Source organism: Sebastes umbrosus, chromosome 1, assembly GCF_015220745.1.
Source record: "Sebastes umbrosus isolate fSebUmb1 chromosome 1, fSebUmb1.pri, whole genome shotgun sequence".
Taxonomy (NCBI): Eukaryota; Metazoa; Chordata; class Actinopteri; order Perciformes; family Sebastidae; genus Sebastes; species Sebastes umbrosus.
This window is the reverse complement of record NC_051269.1, coordinates 33,257,389-33,284,830: the sequence shown is the minus strand read 5'-3', so window position 1 is coordinate 33,284,830 and position 27,442 is coordinate 33,257,389. Positions and strand designations below refer to the sequence as shown.

The 27,442-nt window shown below is 39.8% G+C and overlaps 2 protein-coding genes across 5 annotated transcripts in view; both read right to left on the bottom strand.

Annotated features, from left to right (window-relative positions):
* Positions 1–4,044: 4,044 nt before the first annotated feature.
* On the bottom strand, positions 4,045–10,085 carry LOC119491802 (transmembrane protein 233-like). Of its 2 annotated transcripts, none has more exons than XM_037776025.1 (4): positions 9,632–10,085; positions 8,164–8,298; positions 4,758–7,580; positions 4,045–4,368 (listed from the first exon to the last, which is right to left on the bottom strand). In XM_037776025.1, the coding sequence occupies exons 1-3, from the start codon at positions 9,815–9,817 to the stop codon at positions 7,569–7,571; spliced, it is 333 nt and encodes a 110-aa protein (XP_037631953.1). In that variant the 5' UTR covers positions 9,818–10,085; the 3' UTR covers positions 4,045–4,368; positions 4,758–7,568. The 2 variants fall into 2 exon arrangements, with proteins under 2 accessions (XP_037631953.1, XP_037631960.1); XM_037776032.1 differs by having other exon boundaries at positions 7,355–7,580.
* A 1,486-nt stretch (positions 10,086–11,571) lies between these two features.
* LOC119487890 (RNA-binding protein Musashi homolog 1-like) overlaps positions 11,572–27,442 on the bottom strand; it is a 33,025-nt gene continuing 17,154 nt past the window's right edge. For 2 of the 3 annotated variants that reach the window (XM_037768973.1, XM_037768957.1), the window contains 8 exons: positions 20,834–20,882; positions 19,578–19,660; positions 19,218–19,335; positions 16,735–16,815; positions 15,666–15,722; positions 14,322–14,381; positions 14,017–14,171; positions 11,572–13,903 (listed from right to left, as the gene is read on the bottom strand). In XM_037768973.1, the coding sequence (XP_037624901.1) occupies positions 13,862–13,903; positions 14,017–14,171; positions 14,322–14,381; positions 15,666–15,722; positions 16,735–16,815; positions 19,218–19,335; positions 19,578–19,660; positions 20,834–20,882 (645 nt within the window). In that variant the 3' untranslated portion in view covers positions 11,572–13,861. Of the gene's footprint in view, positions 13,937–14,016; positions 14,172–14,321; positions 14,382–15,665; positions 15,723–16,734; positions 16,816–19,217; positions 19,336–19,577; positions 19,661–20,833; positions 20,883–27,442 lie in introns of all 3 variants that reach the window. The other variant, XM_037768962.1, reaches the window with a different exon arrangement.

The window sequence follows — 27,442 nt, the reverse complement described above, 5'->3', positions numbered from 1 at the left end:
GTACTTCACTATTAATTCAAATCTGCTGAGGAATGTTCTGCTTTCACGTGAAGATTGACAATCTTAAATCCCACTATCCTTAAATTACATCATTGGAGACTGTAGTTGTGTTGAGACGTGTGTCACTTATAGCTTAGCAACGAGAAATAAAATTTAAATTAGAATCTGAATGAGGAACTCAATGTTGACCTGCATACAAAGAAATATATTCCTGAGGCCTCATTACTGAAACTTCCTAAGTCTGATGCGTTAAATTTCCCGGACCACGTATTAATGGGTATATAAATTATATCGACTGTGATTATTTTGAATTTTGTTGACATGCTACGTCCAGCTCTGGAGAGGCCTACAAGGAGGCACGGGGCTCTACCAGTGGTCATACTGATCAAAAAATTGAACGACCGTCTTTTTTTGTCCATGATAGCAATTTAGCTAGCCGGTGACAAGTGAGAGCCGTTGATTTATGGCTTATCCATCTCAAGAAGCCTACCGGTGCGTTCAAAGATACAAGCATGACCGGACGAGTGCCGATTGAAAAATTTAATTTACAGATATAGTTAGGATAAGTTACGATAAGATAAAAGCTCTGAGATAAGATGGGACACAGTCATGAGTTTAGGAATTGCTTCTGTAAGAGGAAGATAGGATTTTTTTCCTGTCTTTGAAACTTAAAGGTTCTCCATACGAATAATATAGCACCAAACAACTATTGTCTATGTAAAGATATAGTGGAGTAATGTCTACCTGAGCAGAGAATGAAGTCACTCTCCCTCTGTGTGTGTTGTTATCTGAGCTTTTCCGTGCTTTGTTGACATAGCCATGCATGACAAATGTCATTAAAGATGTTGTTGCTGAAATGGCCGCAACACATTTCACAATCTAGTCAATGACTTCAACCTCCATGAGCTTCATATTGTCAAAGGTTGTAGCAAACAGGGTAAATTCTGATTATTATAATGTAAAAGAGCTGCCAATTAGTCAGCAAAATAGTAAAAGGGAAGTCAAACATTTACTTTCCATTTATGAAATTGTTGTTAAACCTCTGTCTGGAATAAAGGATTACAGATATTTTGAATAGGATTAGGTTTCTAATCAATCATGATTAGGAACTAAACTTGATGTGTTGTGGCTGCTTTCCATCACATACAGTATATTTTATGTACAGCATGTAGCTACTTGTTAAACATTCTTACATTTTTGACAGAAAACATAGACTGCATATCTTATTAAACCAAAAAACTAAAATGAACCAACAGCAATGTCTGTCTGCTCAATAGTCCACTGCCTTTAACAGAAACCTTTAATAAGCACATCTAATCACAGGTCTTTTAAGAGCAATTGCTGATTAATATACGGCCAAAACAACTCAGTTATTTTCCATTCTTCATTCATTCTCCTTTACTTCCCACAGCTGAGTCTGGTTGTCTTTATGCTGCAGTGTTTGTAATCTCCCCTAGCAGAGCACCTCCAGCTGAAACACGCCCACGCACGTACAGTTAATAAGCATAATGTTTCAGAATGGAACTAAAGAACTGCAGGACATGTAATTCACAAGAAATCTGTTGTCGGAGTGAATGTAGTTTTGGATTTAGTAAAGTCTTAGTGGTTGCTACACTGCGGAAGAGATGACGTAGTAGGCACAAGTGTGTTGTTGGCAGGCCTGCTGAGCATGTTCAGTCCATCTCATCTCAGCACACAGTAACTCAAACGTTACTCACATCAAAATAAACAGCGCATGATATACAGTCTACTCTATAAAAATCCCTGTAGAGTTAATGTTAACAGCCATTATTTGTGTTATGACAATACACCACAAGATGAGTCATCTGTACTGTTCTGCTGTGCGCATGTCACCGGCATGACCCGCTGTGTGACAATGATTTTTCTACCACGTGTGTGTTTTCAAAGGTCATTTCACTCAAATAGCGAACAAATAGCAGCAGGTCAGAAAATGCCATTTCTTACAGGTCACGCTCTGTGATACAATGATTTCTAAATATAGACTGTGCGACAATCGGGTGAAAAGTTATCATATATTAAAGGACCAATGTGTAACATTTAGAGGGATTTACTGGCAGAAATGGAATATAATATGAATAAATATGTTTTCTTTAGTGTTTATTCACCTGAAATTAAGAATCATTTTGTTTTCATTAGCTTATAATGAGCCGTTTATACAGTATCTACATACGGAGCATGTTTCTACAGTAGCCCAGAATGGACAAATCAAACACTGGCTTTAGATATGGCGATTCACATTTTCATGTTTTCGCGCTGGCCACCGTAGTTCTTCTACACGGATGAAGCTTCAGTTGGTTGCAATCTGCAACCTCACCGCTAGATGCCGCCAGATCCTACACACTGCACCTTTAAGGTTTAAACAAGATAAAGAAAAAAACTAAAGCTAATAGAAAAAAAATATACCAACAGTACATCTAATTTATTTTAAGTGCAGGATACACTGAATATATAATGCATTTCTCAATAAATTAAAACTTTTGCATTATTAATTATTTCTCTATTAATTAGTGATAGAAAAGCTTGTTTTCCATGAACAATTTATGCAATTTAGGCTGCTCAGTGTATCTCAGTAAATGCATGAGTGATGTGTAAACAGGAGTAGATTCTATAATCACTATAACATCTTTTATTCTTCCTGATTTCAGGCTAACGAGAAGGATCAGTCAGTATTATCATACAAGTGTTTAAACATAGCTGCCGCTGGAAGACATCTGGAACAAGCATGCAAACCGCCCCCATTTCATTCAATCCTGCACCATGTTGGAAACAATGAAACTATATGTTGAAATCAAGGTTTTGACTTTAAAAACTAAATTTATTTTAACACAGTTGACTTCTCAAGCTGTCAGTGCTTCACTACCTCTGGACAGTGTCCGTGTGTAAGCGCACCAAGACAAGAGAGATTATTTGACATAACGTAACACAGTAATCAGATCTCTCCTGACAACCGTCCAGCTAAAACGCTATTAGCGTAGTGGGCATCACTTCAAGTGGACAAAGATATGGGTCGACATAGGCAACATCAGTGTAGACGTGGGTGTCAAAATACTGTGTTAACACATTTATGAACAGAGTGAAAAGCATCTCAACTGCAGACAGATGCAAATTTTGACAATTCAGTTTGTCAAATGACTATCAAAGATATTCAGTGACCCACTGCATCAACAACTACAAAAGCCCCCTGAGGCAAATTTGTGATTTGTGATATTGGGCTATATATATATATAATTGACATGACTTAAATTATCAGTACTGATATGTCCCCATATGTAATCATAAATATAACTGTAATGACCATGGTGTAGCGAACACAACACTATAGAAATCTTAGTTGTTGAGTTTAAAGCTGCTTTAATCAATATCTTTATATTATCGATGGATGACATAACTAAGTGCATATGGATTGGGTCACTTGCAGTGATTAACCCCCAGGTAATTATCACCCGACTCTGCAATTCCCCTCAACTTTACGGAGTGTTTTTGCATCCTTCAGCTTACTAGTGCAATGCACGTTCAAAACGTGTCTGTTCGGAACGGGCCAATGGTTCGGCCTGTGGTGCTGCTGCTTGTAGCTTTCTGAAGAACGTCTCATCAAAACACAACTTCACACTCGACAATGCGCTTCCTTGGTTACTGAGCAATACACCTATCATGACATAGTTGCATCCCCTAGCACTGCTAGAGTATACGCGTCATTTGGGTGCAAAAGCTCACACTAACATCGACCCAGCTTGCCGTTCCGGCGGTGTAAAAGTTAATAGGGGCCCCCTCTCAGTACACCACTATTAAATATGTCCCGTAGATCTCAAGAGCTCGCTCTCGACACTGCCCTTCCTTTGCAATACACCCGCCAAGTGTAAAGTCGATCGGATAAACAGTTGTCGAGACAATCGAAGGACAGACTGACATATGTGGACCGAGGGGTTCTTTGTCGTGACAACGCCACCTAGGAGAGAGCCTAGGACTCATGTATGTTTTGTTAATAACGGGTGAGCATTAGAAATTACCAAACAGGAGACAGAATTCAAGTTGAATAATTTATTGAAAAATTGATCAGTAAAAGTGGCACCAAGCAGGATTATTAAAACTAACAGCTATGCGGCTGCGTCCGCCCGCTCCGCTCTCAGTCTCTTTCCGCTTCTCCTTTGCTCCGTTGTGTTTTCTTTTTTTGTCGCTCCGTTCTGGGCAGCAGTTATATCCTGTCGCTGTGCTCCCGCCCCCGTTAATTGCCTCCACAGGTGTGTTCATTTTAGCTGATGGTTGTGGCGGATGATTGTTTTGGGTTTTCTTTTTTTTCTTTTTTGGTTTACTCTCGCAACTCTGATCAGCCCCATTTCCAGATGTAGGCTGTGAAAAAGTACCAAACAGCAGGCAGATACAGTTAGCAGCTAGCCGGTGAACATAGTGGAGCATTTAGCAGCTAAAGAGCCAGATATTCATCTCAGGAGATGGTGGAGACCAAAAGCAGAGCTAAAAGTAGAGTAAATATTGGATTTACATTTGTCAGTTGATCACAAACACGACTCCAAATGAATGCTAATGTTGCTCTGTCTCTGCCGGATGTGTAAATGGACACCTGTTTGCTAACACATAGCCCGTGGTATTATGTCAGTGTTGTGTCTACAGCTCATTTAAATTTCCCCAAGAGACCAAAGAAGTCAATTAAAACAGCTTTCATAAAACTGAGATAAAATGTGTATTTAAAATGAACTTGTAGCTTTATGGCTATCAGGTACCTGAATGCATCTTAGTGTTTCCTTGCCCGCTCTGCATCATTCCCACAGTTATCCTCTTTCATGTATTCAAACTGGATCAAACTGCTGCTCCCTGAGAGGAATGTGTCATGGGATATGTACGCACGGAGGCTCTATCTTGTGCTAATGGAAGCAGCTGCTTTGAGTGGCCTATTTATGAGCACTTCATGTGAGTCATGGAGTGCTCTCCAAATGTATTGGCTGCTATAGTGCAGCTAGCAACACAACAGCACAGCTTCAGGTGAGCTGATGCTGTGAATGCGAGCTGGAAAAGAACATTATTCTGGTACAGAATAAGAAAAAAACACAGCTGACTCACAAAGCTGGAAATCTCTGTAATGTAGCATTAAATATGTAATGAAAACTATATTAATTAATTTTGTTTGTGCGGATTTTTCAATACAAAGGCTTCATTATATACTACGGTAATCAGTTTCCTGTCACAAAGTCTACCTTGATCCCAAGATAATCTTACTAAGTGCTTTCAAGTCGCCTAATCCCTGCACTCATTTCATTTTTCATCTCGTTCTCTCAAGGTTTGCTTTGGTGTGACATCAAAGAGGTGGCACTACAAACACACTGCATTTCAAGTAATTGGAGATAATAGTACAAGATTACTGCCAAAACTAATTTGTCCAAGTGCATTAGAATAACTGCTGAACTTGGCAACAGGCTTGTTACATCAGAGGCACTGCTTTGAGTTACACCTGCACACGGGAGATTGGTTTGACAGAATACTGCAAATCGAAAATGAAAACGCAAACGGCGCATTTTAATTAGTTTTGTTTATAGCATTTAGGTGTTAATTTGTCTGTCTATGAAGGTCATTGTTATCCCGTGGAGAGCTGTGAAGATACATGTAAGAAAAGTGTTCAATAGCAACAATGGAAAAAAACTGAGATGAGGTCTGAGATGAGATTGAATTGGACACACAGGGTCAGCCCCTTCCTGCTTGAACTTATCTGAATCATCACTTTATTTCCTCCCTACCTTTTATGACACTTTTCATATGTTTCAACTACCTTGCAACAGGGTCACTTCTGCTTGACCATGTGCCGTGCTGCGCAACCTGCGACACGGACGGGAAATCTTCTATATTTAGTTAGGGAGATACTATGACATATCAAACTACTAGAAAATTTCCCAGCAAGACATGTCATACTTAAAGGTTCAAATGAGGTTTCGAAATAAACTTGGGTGAGAAACAAATATTCCAAATAGGCCTGAGTCTGTTTATGTACATAACTCTGTTTATTTTGCATTAAATCATAATTTAAAACAGAATTTAAAGGTTAAAAAAGAGGGGTGGAGTGTGAAGGTCCAATAGGCAACAGGTGTAGATAATCTCAAAGACATGTAATATGATCTTTTGGATTGTGTTTACTTTTATATGATAGCTTTGATGCCAAATTTGGCCCAGTCTCGAGCCACGCCATGGCTTGTCAATCCACACAGGAAATAGTGTGGCACTTCTCAGATAACATAGCATTAACAAGATGAAATGAATCAAACGGGAAATATAACCTGCAGTTGCCAAGAAAGGTAAAAAAAAAATGTTTTTTAGTATGTTGTTAAAGGGGCACTTCATTCCAAATTTGTGATGACATCATCAGGGTTATTTTCTGTACTTTTAAAGTGGGATTTTGTAACTTTTGCTGTGCAGCAGCCACAAGTGACAATTAAGGGATCATTGCTAAAACCTATAAAAGTAGCATAAGTGGAGAAGAGTAAGGGGCCCTGTCCACCAAAGTGTTTTTTACCGAGGCCAGCATATTTTGTTTTAGGCTTTGCAATGGGAACTAACAATATCGAATCAAACTTGCTAACATTAGCCACCATAAGCTACTAGTCATACCAGACCACGTGTGGCTGTAGCAGCAAATCCCTGACTGTATTAAATTGAAGAAGAGAGTGTTGTATTGCTCATGAATGTAGGTAGTGGAATAATATGTTATTTCCTCTTTAAAAGTTGCATCGTCTCAAGATAAAAAGCTCCCTTCATAGCCTCAGAAGTAGCCACAGGGCGAGTCGAATTCTTTTCAACAAGTAAACAGAAATAAAATCGGTTGAGGGCCTTTTACAGTAAAACAACAAACATAGAACAAAAATGAACCAACAGGTTTGTTTATACATTCATTCTTAGACACAATCGTGATGTACAGCAGGAAATAATCTAGAAATATCTAGAGCTAATTAATAAGGAGTTCGCTAAGAAGCATTAAAACATTGTAAATTCTTTATTGTTACAGATGAGGAATAAATGGTACTGTACATACCAAAGTTATTTTATTAATGTTACCAATGACAGACATTATTATAATAATGAATATAAATGTTGTAGTATGTTGTAGTAAAAGTATTATCAGAAATAAAAGTATTTCTTAATGGATAAAGTAGGTATTCTGATCAAGTTATAGACAGTTTGTTGTCACCATTCTAGTTAAAAAACAACAGTGAAAATACATTTTTCATATTGGGGTCACAACCTAACAAAAACTTGCTGTAAAGCACCGATTCCCTACACATTTGAAGAAAGCTGCCTTTTTAATTCAAAGCATCTTTGAAATGTAAACATTTACCAGATTTTATAGTCCTTGATTGTCCACATGAAGAGCAGTAAACATGAGAGGAAGTGATGTGCAGATTGAAGTAAACACGAGGCGAGTCATAGTCCTTTCTTTGGCAGATGGTACAGTATGAGCCAACCACCTGAGCCCATCCAGACATCATCATCCACCGTTTTCTGTCCAGCTGTCTTATTTCTCTTCTCCCCCTCTTTCCCCGTCCACAACACTAACCATCATCCTGCAACACAAACACACGTACATTAAAGAACATCTTGTGCTGCATTTTACATCATGTGTCACAATGGCATATTTGATCGTGTGGAACCCCAAAGTGTTCAATATTAAATAAATTAAAAAAAATTAGTAATTCTGAAATAATTAGTCACATGAATTAATTGTTTAAAATATACAGATGAAGCAATAATTTCTGAAATAATCTAAGAAATGATTAAACCCCAACCCATTATTATGAATTATTTCATAAATCTTTTTCATGATAACAGTTTAACGAAAGTTTTTTTTTATTATTTCATAATTCAGATTATGGAAAACATACTTAAAATACTTTTAATCTCTGTATAATTAAGCATACAACAGGACTTGCTCTGAGTTGAAACAGGCAACTGACAACTTGTGATTATGGTCTTTGTCTTTTTTTACAATAAATATGCAGAGGCATCAAATTGACTTGACAATGACATCACAATTAATACCTTGAATTAGGTGTAGTTAAAACAGTCTATCTCAGTAAATGTAGTTTTATAGATAAAATAACCACATGTTACTGCCATACTGCCCAACCCTATAGGAGTCGGTCTTACATTGGTAAAATGAACGATGCAGGAGATGGCGATGATGAGAAGGCCGATGATGACGGAGGCAACAGCGACATAGAGAGCGCTCCTGCCCAGCCGCCTCGAACCATCGTAGTCACCGCGATAATAGCTGTTCCTAGACTGAGAATAAGAAATCACAATTACACACTTAGAACTCTGTCAGTACATTTGAAGACTTTACTTTAAAAACTGTGACGAACAAACCCTCTGAGCATTTGATCAGTCCCAGAAATGAAAAAGCCAATTAACGACTTTACTCCAGGATTTGCAGATAATTAGTTTAAACCAGAGCTTGAAGAGGAAAAAAATAAGTGCCAGTACTCCCCTTATTCACATGTCAGTGTGTGTATCAGCCGTTGTTATATTATTATACTTGGGTAATGCATCTTCTATAGTAGGCCTATAATACTTTATTCCAACTCGAACATTATAGGGTTAAGGTGGTGTGTTTGTATATTTATCCATAATGTTAATACTTAAAGTTAAACTTGCTTTCCTGTGTTATTTGTAGCCTATTATAGGGTATCATTCAGGTTTTAGGAGCAGTGCCCCAGCCAAGATGCTAGTACATATTATCTAGCAGGATAAAGAGACACATTATGAATTTCAATTCAATTCAATTTATTTTTATATAGTGTCAAATCATAACAGAAGTTATCTTGAGATGCTTTTCATATAGAACAGGTCTAGAACGTACTCTATAATTTAGAGACCCAACAAGAGATCCCCCATGAGCATGCATAATTGCAGATATGCAGAATTTCTAGAGTGAATAAAAGATACTAGGTTATATTGGGTTTCCCCCAAGAACATTTGAAGGTTTTTGACTTAAAACTATTCAAATGTACATAATTTTGGCCAATATTATTAAGCTATTACAAAAGATAACTCCCAAAAAGATTAAAGAGAAAACTTATAGTTTAATAATTATTTCATAGTTTACACATATCACAGCCTTCGTCTGAACATTATACTTCTTCACTTTAAACGAACCACATTTTTGGAAACTTTAAAGTGTCATGAAAAGCTTTCTATCTTGTTGGGACCTGGTCACAACATGGTTTAATGGTTATATTTAAAATGTTGGTAAAACAACACTTAACAGGCCTGCAGACAGATTACTGGAAACATCAGTGTGATTTGTAGTTTGGCCACTGACTTAATGTTTATATCCGTTTGCCACATGGACATTTTGTTTCATTTTCCAAAATGGAGTATCGTGAAGTTTCTTTGATGGGCAGAACAGGTGTGTGTGTGTGTGTGTGTGTGTGTGTGTGTGTGTGTGTGTGTGTGTGTTTGATAGCGTTGCATCTTTAGTGTCTAACACATTCACTCACAACACAACACGCCAGAACACTGTGCAACTGAAACACATTCAACATCCTGAAGAGAGAACAACTTTCTGTTCTCTCTGACACATTTAATGATACCCAGCAGGACATGCCATGCTTACCATGATAGACAAGACCAGGGCCACAAGGTTGACGGGGTATGCAGGACAAAAGCAGGTGAGAACAGTCAAGCAAAGGTAGCTGCGGAGCGGAGGTAGAGATTCCTGTTCCTCTATAGAACCGTGGTCAAAATATTCATTCCCACTCAGGGAATTTTTAACTTGTGCATTAAGCACTCCAGGAGCCATCGTACCTCACTGAAATGAAACACAGTCCGGGGGAGAAAATTAGAAATTAGAAACGGTGAAAACAAGCCGTAAATAAGCCGAACCTGAAAGGACAGAAATCCAACTTGAGGAGCTGAAGTCCAACTTGTAACTAGTTTGAAACCAAAAGTTCAAAAGTCTGATATGTTGTGTGGTGGTCCTCTTTCAAAGCTGGAAAAAAAAACGCAGTTTGTGGGGAGAGGGAACAGGAGTAGAGGTGGGAGAGGATCACTAACCCTGCTGGCCTCCATCCAAGACCCGGCCCTGAGCTGAAGTGTGAGGAATCAGACTCTATTTACCACTGCTGGCACCTCACAGGAACACACAACATGCTGATGATACAAGGAAATAATCCCTGTCTATGGTTCAGTGCCATCTAACGTCTGTGAATGTTGTTAACACAGAACACCATTTACAGTATTGTGTTCTTCTGGGACTGTCACAGTTCACAAGCATGCAGTTCAACTGGTCCTCTATGTACATTTACTGCATCTTGAATGTCTTGTCATTGTAACCTTTCACTCTTTAAACTTGGCATTTATCTACTTTCATATAATACCTCAGTAATATTATAGTAAAAAAAAGGATCCTATATGGTTTAAACTTTTTCTCTCGACGTTTTTGTTTGGGGCAACTCGTAGTGTGAACACAGCATTAGGGGCAGAGGCATCAGATGCATGTAGTCCATGAGGAAAGCTAGTAAACATGGCACCGAGGCCACAAAGGGTCAGGACAATAGTGAAATGCACATGATATGACTGTCACAAGTGTCTTTAAAGCCACTATGTTTTAATAGTAGAGTTTTTATTCTGGAAATATGGGGATGCATACAGTTTAACTTTTGCATTAAAAATGTTAGCATCTTAAAGGGATAGTTTGGGAATTTTTAAGTGGGGTTGTATGAGGTGCTTATCCATAGTCGGTGTATTACCTACAGTAGATGACGGTCAGCATGCCCAAAGTTTGGAGAAGCAGACAGGAGTTACCGCACGGGAGCAAAGCAATGTACTGCTGTGGACGGGGCCGCCAGCAAAATGTATTTTAGCCACCTAAAAGAAAGGCTCACCTAAAAAAAAGTTTTTTTTTTTCAGTTTTTCAGTTCAGTTCAGTTCAGTTCCCTGTCGGAAAGGGCTGTCTGACAAGATAAAGCGGTGAAAATATTCTAAATATAGCGTACACTTAAACTGTTATTGATTTTTGTGGGTGAGCTTTTCTTTGTAGGTGGCTAAAATCCATTTTGTTGCCATCCCTGTCCACAGCACTGTATTGCTTTACTCCTGTCTGCTTCTCTAAGCTGGGGGCGTGCCGACCATCATCTACTGTAGGTAATACACTGACTATGGATAAGAACCCCATTCAACCCCACTTCAGAACACCCAAACTGACCCTTTAACTTCTGCCTCTCATCAATGCCAGATTCCCACTGGACGTGCTTGTGGAGGCCAGAATATTTACAAGTTCAATTTAGATGAACTTTTGCCATACAATCTTGCAGAAAATCACCAGAGCGTGCGCCACTTTTGTTGTGAGTGCTGTATATTCCCGGGCCAAATCTGAATACTTCCACTAAGTGTTGCCAAATTCAGAAATTAAGTTCAAATCCTACATCGCGGGGACTTTAAGTTGGATTAATTTAGAGGAAGACTAAATTTAATTGAAGTTGCTGGTCAAGTGGTGTGACATCAGTGTCTGCATATATAGTCAAATGTATAATAACAATAAAAAAATCACAATGAAACGCTTTAGAATAATTTATTAGGTTTTTAAAATTGAAATTATCAGAAAAATAAAACAAGGGAAAAAAAGAAAAGCATTGTTGTAAAGCTTGGCAGGGGACAGCCCATATCTTAAACTTTAACTGAGCTCATGTAGAGCCACGAGCTCCATTCAAAGCATTGGCCCTTTTCCTTACATCAACACAACAAAAGACATCGTTAAAATCAATATACAAGGGGAACAAGATCTCAAAACAGAAAAATATAGTTTCTTTTTTTTTTTCTGAAAATAAGTCTTAATGCCGCAGAATTATCCACACGTCGTCTGCTATTACCAATAATAGTACTATTTTCATTTGTAAGGTAAAAAATAACTTATTGCTTTATTGTAAGTTAAAAAGTTACAGTGTTGGTGTCCAGCAGTAGTTTTATGTCGTGTCCCAGGCGGTCTGACAGAGGAACTACCGGCTGGATCAGGAAGTTTTCTGCTGTGCTGAACATCAAACAGTCTGCAGCAAGAAGGCTGAACAAACAGCCTGCTTGTTTTTGCAAACGTTGAATTTGTTCCAACTTTTTTTTTTAACTTTTCCTGCCAGCCAGTGTCGTCCGTACTGAGGTCCTGTATCAGAGCCGACCGGGAGCGAGACCCTGTTCCATTTCTGGTTCCCTGCCCAAACCCCCTCTGTTCACCACTACACGGAGCAGCAACTGTGTATAAACAATATGTCGGTTCCAGAGGAGCACAAATTTATTAAACCTAAATATGAAATGGGAGGGAGGTCGAGGGGGAGAGGAGCAGATGAGCCACAATGGAACAGGGTGATCTTTTTTTTTTTTTCAGTACCAAAAAAAATTGGCAATCGAAATGCTCCTTCGTCGCCAAAAGTAGTTCCATATTACACCTTGATGTATGCGCACAAACACTCACTCACACACACTCAGACGCAATCACATGCACCTTCAACAGCGATAAGAGGACAGAACATGATTGTGATGTTTTTCTACAATTGCTTCTCTGAGAATGTCCTTCATTTGTTTTCACGGTGGTGAACACCGCATAAAAGAATAAAAAAAAACAAAAAGAAAAACAATAAAAACAATAAAAACATTAAGAAGTGAATCGCGCAAAAATATATATATAATATTTTCAAAAAAGAGGAAGTCAAGTCAAACCCCCGACCCCGTGAACCCCTGATTTCTCCTGTTCAAGGTTGTGATGCTTACGTAGTTCGTCATCTTTAAATCTGAAGTAGTTTTCATGAAGATGCAAGAAATCTGGTTTATCGTGGTGTTCAAATTAAGTCAAAGTGATGAGATTGTGACATAAACTGTTATTTAACTGTAACGAATGTGCCAGACAAGCTCCTGGAAGTTTTGTTTCTCGACAGCGCTACGCTGAAGCGTCACTGGAGCTAACTGGCCAACAATGTACACATACATACCATATGCATACTAATAAAAGTAGTGAGATGACCACACGTAGTAGTAGATGACAGCCAATCAAACAGCTGCTAACCCTTCCCAAACCAACCAATGACATGCGAGCCGGTTCAGTAACCCCTCCACCCCTCCCTCATCCCAACGTCTATGTACAATATCTTACAGGAAGACATAAAAACATTGCTTTAAAACCAATTACAGAATAAAATACCTTACAGATTATCATTATTATGTCAATATTAATAACAATATTACAAAGGTTTTGTTTTTAAAGACTACCAAAATATACATTTTTTTTCATGTTTCCGTGATGCTCGAGTTAAAAAGAGGACTTTTGTTCTTCCTTTGTTAAAAATGGTTTTCAGACGGAGACCCATCTCGCACGGCGTTTTCTCTCTCTGTTCACATCAGTAACGGCTTTGAAGAATTTCATGATGAAACGACGTATCACATTGAAATAAAATAATAATAAAAAACTCAAAATAGTCCTCTGTTACTTTGTCAAAGATGACAAACGTTTCCTCAGAGATTTTTTTTTTTTTTTTTGCAGTTTTCTTTTCTCATCTTCAAAAGAAAATAATGGAAAACGGAGGAGGAGTGGGGTGGGCGGTGTGGGGGGGCTAGTTATTACACTACATGAGGACAAAAGAGGAGAGACGGGGGACGTTATGTTGAAGTGAGATTAGTACAGCAAAACAGAGTTCAGGATTTTAAAAAGATATTCAGTCGGTGGGTGGAGCCACAGGGGGCCAGGAGAGCCTGGTAAAGCCCGTGTCCGGCCAATCAGGTTGTGCCATCAGAGGGCAGCCAGCATTTTGATTGGCTCATCAGCAGAAGAGAGGCCCTCCCATCTTCAGTGACCTGAGTCTTCTCAGTGGTAGCCATTAGTGAACGCAGTAGCAATCAGAGGACCCTGGGGATACGCAGACAAGACGGGATACATTTTCTATGAGATTTGTGAATAATGCGTGCATCCAAGCATGCGGGGATGTGTGTGCGCGTGCGTCGGTGGGCCGTGTGACTTACCCCTAGACCGTGGCCAAACCCTGTGCTGGGGGAGGGGCTAGCGGCGCTCATGTAGCTGCTGACTCCTGAGTCCTGGTTGGCTGCAGCGTACAGGTCAGCCATTGGTCCGGGGCTGCTGGTGCCCAGGAAACCAGCTGTGCGTGAAGGGGTGGAGCCTGAGAGGCAGAGGAGACAAGTCAAGTCAGGCTTCAACACACACATACGTCTAAAAATACTCTTTTATTTGTCCAAGCAGGACATTGTACACACATTCTACCTTAGGCGAGTATATGCACAAGTACACACACACACACACACACACATACCTCTAACTACTGCAGCAGCTGCTGCAGCTGCCATTGGTCCATATGCAGTCAGGGGAATGGCTGAGGGTTGCAAACAAACCAAATTATTGCACTGTCATTGTGGATCGCTTTCATATCAGATCATGAGTCACAATCTACAGCTCAGTGTCGGATGACTTAACATCTGCGCAAACATCTGCCATCTGATTTAAATCCAGCTGGGGTAGGGGGCAACATCCCAAAACCAACGGCACATAAAATCCTATGAAATCTGACTTTAGACTCTTGAAATAAGGAACTAAATAATGCTCATGATAAAAATAAGGAGGATGACAATTCAAGAACGACTCAGAGCCACTAGATGGCAGTGTAAAGACAGAGCTGCAGGAGCTGCTTAGAGATGCAGGGGCCATATTCACACCCTGAGACAAATCAGAGGCAGTCCAGAGGACTCCTGAGTCAGTGAAGACCTGTTCATAAGTCGTCAAATGCTGCTAATTTAATTTAATGTAATCTTTGATTTGATTAAATTTTTTTTTTATTTCAATTGATCTTTTTATTAAAATTTAATTGCATTTGTTTTTTTAATTTAAAACATGATTTCTTTAATTTAACCTACAATTTAGTTTGATTTTTAATTAAACTGTAAATTAATTTTGTTTGAATTAAATAAAAATTGTAATAACATTTTTAATTTAAATTAATTTGTTTTTTTTAATTTATTGAATTTATACTTAAATTAATTTTTTACTTCATTATTTCAATTTAATTAAATGTATTATAATATTTATTATCATTTAAATTTTAAATTATATTCAAATTGTTATTGAAATTAAATTTTATAAAGATTTTCATTTAATTTGTACCTGTTCTTTTATCTTAGGAGTTCTCTCAGTAAAAGTTCAGCAGCTTTGTGAACAGCTCCTAAGAGGAGTCTCCTCGCTGGGAACTCTTAGCACCATTTAAGGCGACTCTTAGTGGTACGATACTTAATGTTAATACGGCCGCAGGATACACAGACAGAAAGTTTAATTTGAGTTTAAAGGATCATTTCAAAAGATCACACACGTCTTTATATTTGCGTTTTCAGAACAGCTGAAAAAACACTTGACTGGAATAATTGCAGGAAACTACAAAGCTTGTTGTAATTGTTTGCCTATTTTAGTAAGGAAAATGGTTCATTGTTCTAATAAACAACTTTACTGTTCTCATCAAAGGCATTGTCAGCTTACATTAAAGGATTAGTTTGACATTTGGAGAAATATGGTTATTCGCTCTCTTGCCAGCAGTTTCATTTGACTTTCTGCTGCTAAATAGCTTTCTGTTTTTCTCTCGGGGGCCTTGGAGGAACGAGGAGCAACTGACCTGCCAGCTCATGAGGGTTGGATGATGTCAGGAGGGGGGTCCTCTCTAAGTGGAATTCTAGAAACAGAGAAAGGTCAAGAGAGAGAGAGAGATTCGTAAATACAGTCGCCATCCACCGGCCAGACAACAAAGCCACACACACAGAGACATTTAGCCACAGCAGAACGCTGACATGGACGCACAAGCACAGAAACATCTACTGTGAAGACAGACAGGAAGGTCGGAGCAAAGGAAAAGGAGGGGCGACGGCCAAATCAAAGGAGGTTACATAAGTAGATCAAATAAACACTGAAGAATCTAAGGAGAAAAAAGGGAAATAAATCTGAGATTTGAGACGTAAGGAGATATTTTAGAGAAGGTTTGGAAAGACATACAGGAACAACAATAAGATGGTATTTAGTGTGCGTGCTCTTGTAGTTCTTACACATTTCATGACCCCAGTGCTTCACAGCTGAATCAACTGCATTCTACAGCCTGTGTCATTTAAACTTACTACTACTGTTAGAAGACCTATAGTAGTATAAAGTAGCCCGTTCACACAAAAAGGCGCATGAATGACACGATAATGCGCAAGGTATTTAGCGTGCAATAACAACTCCATTCTTGCTTTTGGCGTTTCATTTGTACGCCATGTAGTCTGTACTGACTGCAATGTAAACACATCCGCTTAAATGTGCAACGCTCAGAGCTAGTAACGTAGAATAAAAAGGGAGAAAGACCGCTTATGGCGGCCGGTAGGGGAGGTGGACGGGTCCAACAAACACACGACTTTTAACCAGGAATCTGGTGACAGTTTCGTTAGTGATATTAGTGACATGTCCGTACGTATTTTACTTAGTTTTCCTATTTATTTTAAGCGCAACCATGACGTTTTCCTAAATCTAACTAATTTGTTTTATTGCCTCAACTGTGGACGTTACCGTAGTTTTGATGGGTGATCCTGAGCCTAAAATAAATCCTCATGACACCCGAAATGTCGGTGTAACGTCGTGCCATTTATACGCCTTCCCGACGTGAGACCGGATTGTATAAAGAGTGCATTAAATGTTAGATGTATATATGGACTCACCTGGGAATTGATAAGTGTAACCAGGAGCAATTCCAGAGTAACTGCGGCTGGTGTAGGTAGTAGTCTGGAAACCTGGGTAGCCTGAAATAGAAAATAATAATCAGTTTAGTTAACTTGGCTGAATAAAGATACATAAAGACATAAAGACACAAACTTTATGAAATGTGATCGATCTGCTGGTTAACATAATAACCTACAGATTATATATTGATTGGTTTTATCTAAAGAAAACTTGTCATTGGACTTCCATGATAAACCTTTGTGCAACCAGACCTTCACCTGCTGCAAATGCTGTTAGCTAACATAGTCTCCTATCAGCTATTTCCCTCTGCTCCAATACAGCAAGTATCCAAAGTATATCACGTCACATAATCCTCCTTATATTTTATACAAATTTGACCAATTTCTTGAAAAAAACTACCAAAAGTAGACATTATTAGGTAGTACTACTTTACATTTAGGTGTATAGGGTCTCTTTATCTCTTTCTGGGCTCATTTTAAATCAGCCAATGAATATTTTGAGTTAACAGTGAAGCTCTGGATCAACTCATCTACTGGGGGACGTGTGACGATTAGCCCATTTGTGCCTAAAGACTATATTTAATATGATAAGAAAAATGCCACAACATTTGTTGATTGATTGGTCAAAATCCTTCAAATTTGGTACAGAAATACTTTGGGCAAGTATCTAACAGTACAACTTTGACATTTTTAGATCACATGAAAAATCCCACTTTTATTAATAGTCAAAAACAGGATTTTTGAAAAATGAGGAAAAACGCTAACATTGTGTTTATTAAATGTTTTTGTTTTTTTAAATTCACACTGAATATGTGTACACCTTTGATATTCAATTTGATATGAGATTGTGCTCCTTGTAGTTTCTGAGATACAACCATTTTTCTTATCATACTATGTCTAGTATTTGGGCACATGACTGTTTTTTCCTAAAATATAATGAAGTCCATTGCAAAAAACGCCTAAATACTAGATATAGTACGATAAGAAAAACTCAATTTCAGCCAAACTGTTTGAACATTTCTTCACATTTGTGCCCAAAGAACACGTCCACCAAAGGAAATTAAAAAAAAATTACACTTTACGTTATCATAACAGATTATTTTCCTGTATTTCTTTAAGGGTCGGTGTCACCAAACACGAATAACAAATGCACCATAGTGGGTAAACAACATCTACTGCGTTACTAAGACGATGGGGTCTACAGTACAGTACAGTGTCCAGTAGAGGGAGCCAGACAACCACAAATAACACGCAGCTCTCAGTTTGTTTTTCTCAATGAGGATGCTTTCAAACCATATTTCACTCCAGTGTGTAGAGCTCCATCGCCCTTCAGTCTGTGACCTCTAAATTTTTACATCACACATCATAGTTGTATTCACTGGAGATGAGCGTGTAAGAATCAGATTAGAGATTCATATCAACCAAATTAAGAAGCCCAATTTTAGTTCAAGTGAACTGGATTTTTTTTTCTTTACATTTCATGGGTGAAATTAAGACATATATGACATGTTAAGGAGCCACAGAGGACAAACATCATGGCACAAGGTTAGTTTTGTATTGCAGCATAAAGATAAAGAGCAATAGCTGGTCTATAGACTAAGATGTACACCAAATCTAAAGGTGAAACTAATGAAAGGTATTCAGGTGTGTCCATTAAAAAATGCATTATTATTGAGACAAATGGCCATCAAACCTTTCTCACGTTGAACAACACTATTACATGTATAATGTTTGGTTAACACCGCTTTAAAACAGGCCTATATTTTGACTAACAAGAATTAGAAATTTGGGATTTTATTTTCCCAGCAATAACTCAAAACTACCCTTTAATTTAAACAGTCAAATACATTACTAATTGTGACATTACGTGAGGATATATTTGATGAAACTGCCCATAAATGTCATTGTTTATGCTTCTGCTCTAAACCACAACACCTACTACTTATAAATAAAACCTTTGAAGGGGACATAATATGCTCATTTCCAGGTTCATACTTGTATTTTGGGTTTCTACTAGAACATGTTTACATGCTTTAATGTTCAAAAAACACATTATTTTTCTCATCCTGTCTGTCTGAATATACCCGTATTCAACCTCTGTCTGAAACGCTCCGTTTTAGCGCTTGTCTCTTTAAGACCCCCTCTTGAAAAATCCCAGTCTGCTCTGATTGGCTTGCAAGAAAAATATGGTGCACCTTTGCAAAGATAGTTGGCCGATATATACTAATGAGCCTGCATGTGACATAGGAAGGGGGAGTCAAATCTGAATGGCTTGTTGAATCACATTTTCTGATCTAGACAGCCAACAAAAACTGACTGGGTTGTTTTATTTCACAGTTTCCAGTTACCCCAGATACCCAAATGTATGTGCACAAGCACTGAAAAAGTGAGTTTTTCATGATATGTCCCCTTTAAGAGACTTCAATGCATTTGCTACGGGTATATTTGATTTTGGATCTTACCCAGCATGCCGATGCCCAGCATAAAGGCGTCCATCCCATAGGGCATCACTCTGGAGCGGCCTCTGGCTGAGCCCGTCGGCGTCATCACCTCCTTGGGCTGGGCTTTCTTACACTCCACCTAAAGCACAGGAAACCAATGTTCATTAATAAGTTCTGTAGAATTCTGAGATTAATACACAACTACACAACGTGACTCTTAAACTCACAACACACCCCGACAGAAAACTAAAAGCAGCTCAAACACTACTGAGTAAATAATGCTCATCACTACATGTATTGGAGATTTATTCATTAGATGATTTTTGTTCCTAAATGGAAACCTGAAGGTTGATGAAATATGTCACTGCTGACATTGCGTACCATTTTGTTGTTGATCTCGTGGAAGTGGATCTCACACACTTTCTCCACCACGTCTTCATTCTCAAAGGTGACGAATCCAAAGCCTGGAAGATACACAAACAGATTTATTCCAACACTTGACCTCTCTGATTGTTCATGTTTGCGATATCCTGTTTTCTTGACAAAGACGGCCCCAGATCTCAGCATTTACAGCGATATTGATGCTGTAAAAACACAGAGTTTTCCTTTTGAAAAGTTCCCTACAATGTTGAAGACAAGAGTATATTTTCCCATAAACTTTTTAAACCTCTACGGTGGCTATAATACGGCTACATCCACACAAATACGTTTTAAAACGGCATTTTGAAATGAAAACTATCTCCGTCCAGACAAGCGTTTTATGGCCTTTTCAGAATTAACCTCCATCCATGCTACCAAGCCTGAAAACGCATATCACATGACCATCCACATACACTGGACAGGAAGCAGCGCTAGACACAGGAATTAATGCAAAGCACTCAAATAATAGCTTGCCTCCTGCGCATGTAGGCAGTAGTAGCATTATAAAATGCAGAATTTAACAGCTGCTAGCATTGACAACAAGGTCAGCAAGGCTTGTAACTCATTATCCATGTTGAAATGAACCACTGGTGGTCGAGGCTGATTGCCAGACTAAAAAGCAACTCCGTTTTAGGGGCTCAAAAACGCCGGAGTAGTGTGGACGCTAGGCAATGTGGCAAAAGTTATGCATTTTAAAAGGACAACGTATTAGTGTGGATGTTAGACTGCCACAAGTTTCTAACACAAGGAGCTAAAAGACATCAGAACAGGCCTCGCATGGCTTGCCTGTCAATCAAGCTGTTGGCATCAGGAGGAGCGGGGACAGGGCGTGGTTCCCCAAAACCGGAGCCCAGATTTAATGTCTTCTACCAATTATCACGCCCAATTTCTCTCACCCCACCCTACTCTTTTACTTCTCCCTCTTTCCTCACTTGTCTCATTAAGTTACACGTAACCATCCTGACCCTGTATCCCGACCCTCAGCGTGGCGCTGTACTTCTACCTCGCCGAGAGAGATAAATCACAATGTCTTTCCATTTCATTTAAGAAAAAGAAATCTGCATTTTACTTTTTTGTGGAAGTTCACCCGGTGACTCTAACACGCTGTTTCTCCTTTCATTTACGAGGACATGTTTGTAGGTGTCCCCGCTTACTGTGTCGAGACATATTAACATAATGTGTGTGTGTGTTTATCATAACTCTCTACGCATACGTACCTCTGTGTCTGTTGGTTGTTTTGTCAAACATAAGCATGGCATCATCGACCTGCGAGAACAAAGCAAAGAATAGATGAGCTTCGACATATTGACACGCACACGCACACACACACACACACACACATCATTACACAGCATGGGGTGCCATTGTCCCTCTTTAGCATTGGAGTAAGAGGGGAAAACAGATGGAGAGGGTGGAGGGGGGAGAGAGGGAGGGCTGACAGGTGACAAAGGAGGAAAGAAAAAGAAAGAATGAGAGGGAGAGAAAGGAAGAGAGTGATGGGGGAAATGAGGGAGGCAGTGAGAGGAGAGGGGGGACGCTGTATAAAAATAAAATGAAATACAATCTATCAAGGTGAAAAAGAAGCGAACGTTCCCGCTTCACGAAGCGCTGGAGTAAATTCTTTCCCATTCTTTGCTCTGTCTCCGAGTTCTCACAAACTCTGTCCTGCTCTCTCTCTCCCTCTTTTTTTTCCTCTTTCATCCGTCCATGTCTTTCTTTCCCTCTCCACAAAGTTTACTATTCCCATGGAGACCCTGTAAAGAATTTCAATTAGAAGAACTTGCCCCCCCCCCTCGTCCCTTCCCAACTAATTTCAATGAATAGAAAGGAGGGAAAAAGAGAGGGAGAGAAAGCATGTGACAGAGAAGGAGAAAAGGGGAAACTGATGAATAATGGGGTGATTAAAAAAAAAGATAGAAGGTGAAGTTTTGATGGAGGATAAATGAACATTTTGGATCAGAGAGTGTAGAACAAAGTGAACTGGGGTCTTTGTCAACATGCTCTCCTTTCATTCTCCTTCTCCCTCCACTTTCCTTTTTGCACTCTCTCCACTGCCTATTCATATTCCTCCTCCCCCCCCCCTTTCACCCTCTCTCCTCCCTCCCTCCCTCACTTGTCCTTCACTGGCAGGAAAGTTAGCAGCTTCTGCTCGAGCTCTGACGGCATGAGGGGAGAGAGAGAGAGAGAGAGAGAAGCCGAGGCCTGGTATCGCTGTGCAAATGACCTTTATGTCGTTTGAACCAAAAAAAGTATTGCAACAACATTCATAAAAATCTGCAACACTGATCTTCCTACATCACATGTGGCGTATGACTACATGGCTATTTTCATTAAGGCAGCAAGCACTGAAACTCAAACCAGTGTAACATGAGTGGCAGAGGCCTCTGGATGACCAGGCCATCCGATTTCTAACCTTTACTTGAGATGTAAAAACACATCCGCGTCTTCCAGTTGAGATTACAGCAGTGGTGGAAGAAGTACTTAAAGTAACAGTACAATTACCACAATGTGTAAGTACTCCATTACAAGTAAAAGTCATTCATTTAAAATCTTACTTAAGTAAAAGTACAGAAGTATTATAATCAAAATGTACTTAAAAGTATCAAAAGTAAAAGTACTTGTTTTGCGAATTATATATTATTATTATCAGGGCTGTCAAAGTTAATGCGATAATAACACTTTAATGCAGATTTGTTTTAACGCCACTAATTTCTTTAACGCATTAACGCAACTTGCGATTTTTAGTTTGTAGTGGGCAGGTTTTAAAGGTAGAGTCAAGATACTGGTATCATATGAAACTAGAATAACTAAGGAATCCTTTGGTACCAATCATGTCATACTAGCTTGTAGTGAAGGAGGTAAATAACGCTGCAAACTTGCACAAAATTTTGGTGAGGAAAAACTGTCATGGCCATTTTCAAAGGGATCCCTTGACCTCTGACCTCAAGATATGTGAATGTAAACGGGTTCTATGGGTACCCACGAGTCTCTCCTTTACAGACATGCCCACTTTATGATAATCACATGCAGTTTGGGGCAAGTCATAGTCAAGTCAGCACACTGACACACTGACAGCTGTTGTTGCCTGTTGGGCTTCAGTTTGCCATGTTATGATTTCAGCATAATTTTTATGATAAATGCAGTACCTGTGAGGGTTTCTGGACAATATTTGTACTCGTTTTGTGGTGTTAATTGATTTCCAATAATAAATATATACATACAATTGCATAAAGCAGCATATTTGCCCACTACCATGATGATAAGAGTATTAAATACTTGACAAATCTCTCCTGAAGGTACATTTTGAACAGATTTAAATGTGCTATTAATTTGCAACTAATGGAATCATATATTATTATGTTTATATTATACTATATATTATATCAGTTGTTTAGTTCAGTGGTTCCCAACCCTGGGGTCAGACTCCACAGGGTCACTCTTAGGGATTCAAATAGTTATTTAAATGAAACTATTTGAAAAATTTGGCAGGCCAAACTAGAGCTGTAACTGGTTCAATTTTTAACAGATAGTATTTTATAAACTGAGCATGTTTGTTTGTTTTTGTAACTAGAAACTATATCTGCCAATGCAGTGGAGAAAAAGTACAATATTTCCCTCTGGAATGTAGTGGAGTAGAAGTATAAAGAAGCATAAAATGGAAATACTTAAATATTTATTGAGTACACATACCTCAAAACTGTACTTAAGTACAGCACTTGAGTAAAAGTACTTAGTTACTTTCCACCACTGGATGAGGGCCTGTGCTAGCGAAAGATTTTCGGATTTCCGTTGTCGAAAGATGAATGTCGGAGGATCAAGGTTGCTTCTACAACCACCCTGACCCTTTTAACTCTCATCCTTGTCAACATATAGGTCGGACACACACACACAGAGCCCCCCCTCCTCTCTCTGTCCTTCATTCAGTTTTTCCTCCTCCTCCTCCTCCTCCTCCTCTCCCCTCATGCCTTCCACCCTTCCGGTCGTCCAAACTCAATGACACAGCAGAGAGCCAGGGAACAGGACAGTAAGTAGACAGCTGCAAGCCAACATGTTATCATAAGAGTAGAGTTACACGCACAGCTAGCCGTCCTGTTAGCATTAGCAGCATCTATTCTGGAAGAGAGGTGGCTGATGGGTAGCTAGCGCTGCCAGTCCGAGGAGCTTTTTTAGACACATTTATGAAGCCTGAGTAAAGACAATACGCTGTACAGTCATGCTAATGTGGCTCATCCTCCATTAGAACACAATGGCGTGCTGATTTGAGAAATACGCCGTCACGTGTGCGAGCTTATGCTGTGGTCGCACACCAACCCCTTGCCCTTGCCAAAACCAATAAGAGGACGATCTCCGATGTCCACTGCCCAGGGTGCTGTAAGACAATCTGATTGGATAGCTGCGGGGGTCTGAGATTGGCTTAGAGGCGGCTCAGTCGCTAACTAGCCAGCATGCATGCAGGGAGCGAGGAAAAGTTAAGGTCATATTCTCGTGAAGTTGCACAGAAATCGAGGGTCAGCTGTGATCATGCGCAGCTTTCCCAGAGCGGCGTTAAAAATATCCAGTTTTTAGTGAAGCGTGCAGCTATTGTCTGAAGAAACAAGCGTTTGCTGACAAGTCCATTACACTTTCGGCGAGATTATGAAAGGTGGCATTCACATTTTTTTCCCCCTTCTGTCTCCTCACATCTCCCTCTTTCATTCTCTCTCTCTCTCCGGCCATCTCTCTCTAAACAGGCCAGCAGACAAAGTGTTCAGTCAAGCCTCCTAATCGCCAGCTCACATGGGTGAGTGGAGTCCAACTTTTCCCGTCTGCCCTGTCCATGCTGCATTTTTCATCTTATCCACTCATTCCTTTCCTTACTTACTGCTCTGACCTATTCTCTCTCTTGATTTCAGAAGAGGGATTTCAACGGCGGTTTTCTTTCAGGGAAAGCAGTAGCAGGATGAAAAGCGTGAAAACAGGGATTTCCTCTGGGTTAAACATAATTGACTGTATGACCGAAATGCCTGAAATGCTAATTATCAAATTACCTAACTGCATGCCTGATTACCAGTTTAAGACACATTTCTCTGATCCACACGGGCTCTGCCTTCAGCCAGATAGAAAAGGAGGTGTTCTCAGCTGGTTGAGGGGGATTACAAGACCTCAGGATTCTTATTTCTCATACAAACATGGCTGCTGTAGTCTTATTGGCACATTTAGCAACAGGAGCTCAGATTTGTTCACTTAGGAAACCACACATTTACACATGACTCCTCGCCTTGGTCCAAAACACCTGACGTGTCATCTGAGCAGCCATTTCACTCCAGTCCAATGAAGTTTGTGTAGGTGCGCCCTCAGAAGTATACTCTAAAAAAAATAAACTACAGCCGGTATCAAAGAGTTGCAGAAAATGCATAGTGCATTCTGTGTTTTCCTTTTGCGAGGCGGTGCCACAGTATGAAAATAAACAGGACACTGAGTCCTACTCCATCCTAACCTGCACCTTGTAACCAGGCTCAGATAATAAACAAGAAATACCTCCCGCTCAGCAGGAATGCACTGTGGGATCGGCGCTATCCATGATACAGCTTTGGTCTCACGTGTCCAAACAGTCCAAATATTCCCTCATCCTGCGGAGGGAGTGTTGTCTTAGATACGAGCGTCTGTGATCACCAGGGAGAACTGATTCGGCACAGAGCTGCCATTTTACAAAACACCAAGTCAGGAAGCATGACACATGTCACAACATGCACCTAAAGCTGGGCATGCACTGGACGATTTTAGAAATGTTGCTGTGTATTTCCTACTCCTACTGTACGAGTGGATCATTAGCGATGTAAAGCCAAAGCTCACGATTTATGTGCTCACACTGTATGAGGACCGTTCTGGCTGTTGATAGTTGTCAATAAAGATTCGCTTGAACGCTCAGAGGCAGGTAACGTTTGTTTGCTGGCAGACGTCTGTACGAGTCACAATAGAGTGCTACAGGGATGACATATTTTTGTAGGCCAACCAGGAAGTTAGCATCAGCCCGGGTTCCCTCGACAAAAAGACAATGGGATTTGTCCATCGGGTTTTGGATTATAGCAGATAATAATCTCTGTTGCAAACAAGCGTTTATGATACTTACTGGTTTTGTTCAGCAAGATAATCTCCACAAATGAACACCACTTTGATGATTTTTGAGGCATAAATTCAATCACCAGAAGTAAAAAGCTAACGTTAGGCTATAAATTAACTACACCACGGTCGCATGAACGGGAGTATACACAACGATGCTGTAAAGGCGGACGAGTTGGCGTGATGACGTTTTGTAGTCTCCTTTTGCCACTTCTTAGCAACCGCCTTTTTTAAGACACAAAGGATTCAAAATTGTGTGGGATATTTACTGACCTATTTTATATCGTAGAACACACCATTAAAATCTCTTAAGCTATTGTTAACAACAGACCTTATTTCAGGCATCTAACTAAAAGCCCATTCAAAAACCCATTGACTTTGAGACAAGGGAACCAGAAGTGCTAAAATGCTAACTCATTTCCGTGTTCTAGGACTCACTCCTGCACCATCCTGTCTGCGTTGACGTCTAAAAAAAGAGTCACCGGCATATATGGACTCACAGGTGGCTAGAAAGACGTGGACAGTAGAGAATTGGATGTAAGCTAGCTTTGTTTTACTACATCTATTGTATATTGTCTTGATAGCTACGCTCTGATTACTGTAAAGAAAATAGAAAAAAGGAACTGACGTTGCCCAACCAAGCTGAAATTCGGTCCGACTCAAAATTCGGGCCAGAAACGGTATAAAATCATACAGTTTATGCTCTGGTTTACAATGTGATCTAAGTCAACCACGACCCAGAATAAGAAGACATAATGCGAATTTGAACTAGCACCTGAAATATGGTAATAACCTCCAAACATGAGTCAGAGGCCAACTGAGAGAAAACACATCCAGACACGAGGCAGAAGGAGGTTCGTGCTGTTAATTTCTTCCAATCCATTAGGCCTACGTTGTGAAGCGATGTTCATTTTCATTTTCTTCCTGCTCACACCAAAACAGCAGAACCACACACTTAATGTTTGTGACAACTGGATCACTCTGTGAGTCTTACAGTCTGCGCAAATGTATGCAAGCTTGCCTCCCATCGCAGCTCCGCCGATGCCACTGTCACACTCTCATGCACGCACACACCCTTCTTTCCATTCATGCAAATGCGCTCTTCTTACACATTTTTTAAAGGAAAAACACTGGATTACAGCGGGACAATGGGCGAAAGCAGGTCACCACGGCAACAAGCTGAGAGGGACTGTGTGTATGTGGGATGGGAGGGGAGTTGAGGTAGTGATTTTGGGTAAGGTGGTGGGGGGGCTGTTACAGGAGCAGCTGTTGCATTTGATTAGTTAATACTGAAGAGCCTGAACTCAAACGCACTCCCAAACCCCCCAAAGTGTAGTTAGCTTAAAAAGTAACCCAACATTTCATGCATGATGGACACTTTGGTACATTTATGACCCATCAGATTGCTGTTTTTCCTCCTTTCATAGCCACTTTTCCTCTTCACTCTCTCAACATTCCTACTTTTCTCTGCCCTTCAACCCCTCCGAGCTCCCCTCCCTCCCTCTCCACGGGGGGTTGCTTCTTCTCTTTCAGTCCCCCGCCATCTCCCTCTTCTCTTCCCCTCCTCTCGCAGCTTTTTTTTTTTTCTTCCTCCCTCTCCCTGGCCACTCATCTGTCTCCACAGCATGTGTTTGCCTTTCACCAAATTTCATTCAAAGGAGCTGAGCAGGACAAATGAAGAACCCAAGAACACTAAGAAGTGATTGTAAAAGAGCAAAACAGCTAAC

Excerpts from the sequence above, each read along its gene's own strand:
- LOC119491802 (XM_037776025.1), bottom strand. The coding sequence starts at position 9,817 with ATGGCTCCTGGAGTGCTTAATGCACAAGTTAAAAATTCCCTGAGTGGG. Across the intron at positions 8,299-9,631 it reads CCCTGGTCTTGTCTATCATG|TCTAGGAACAGCTATTATCG; the intron begins GTAAGCATGGCA and ends TCTTATTCTCAG.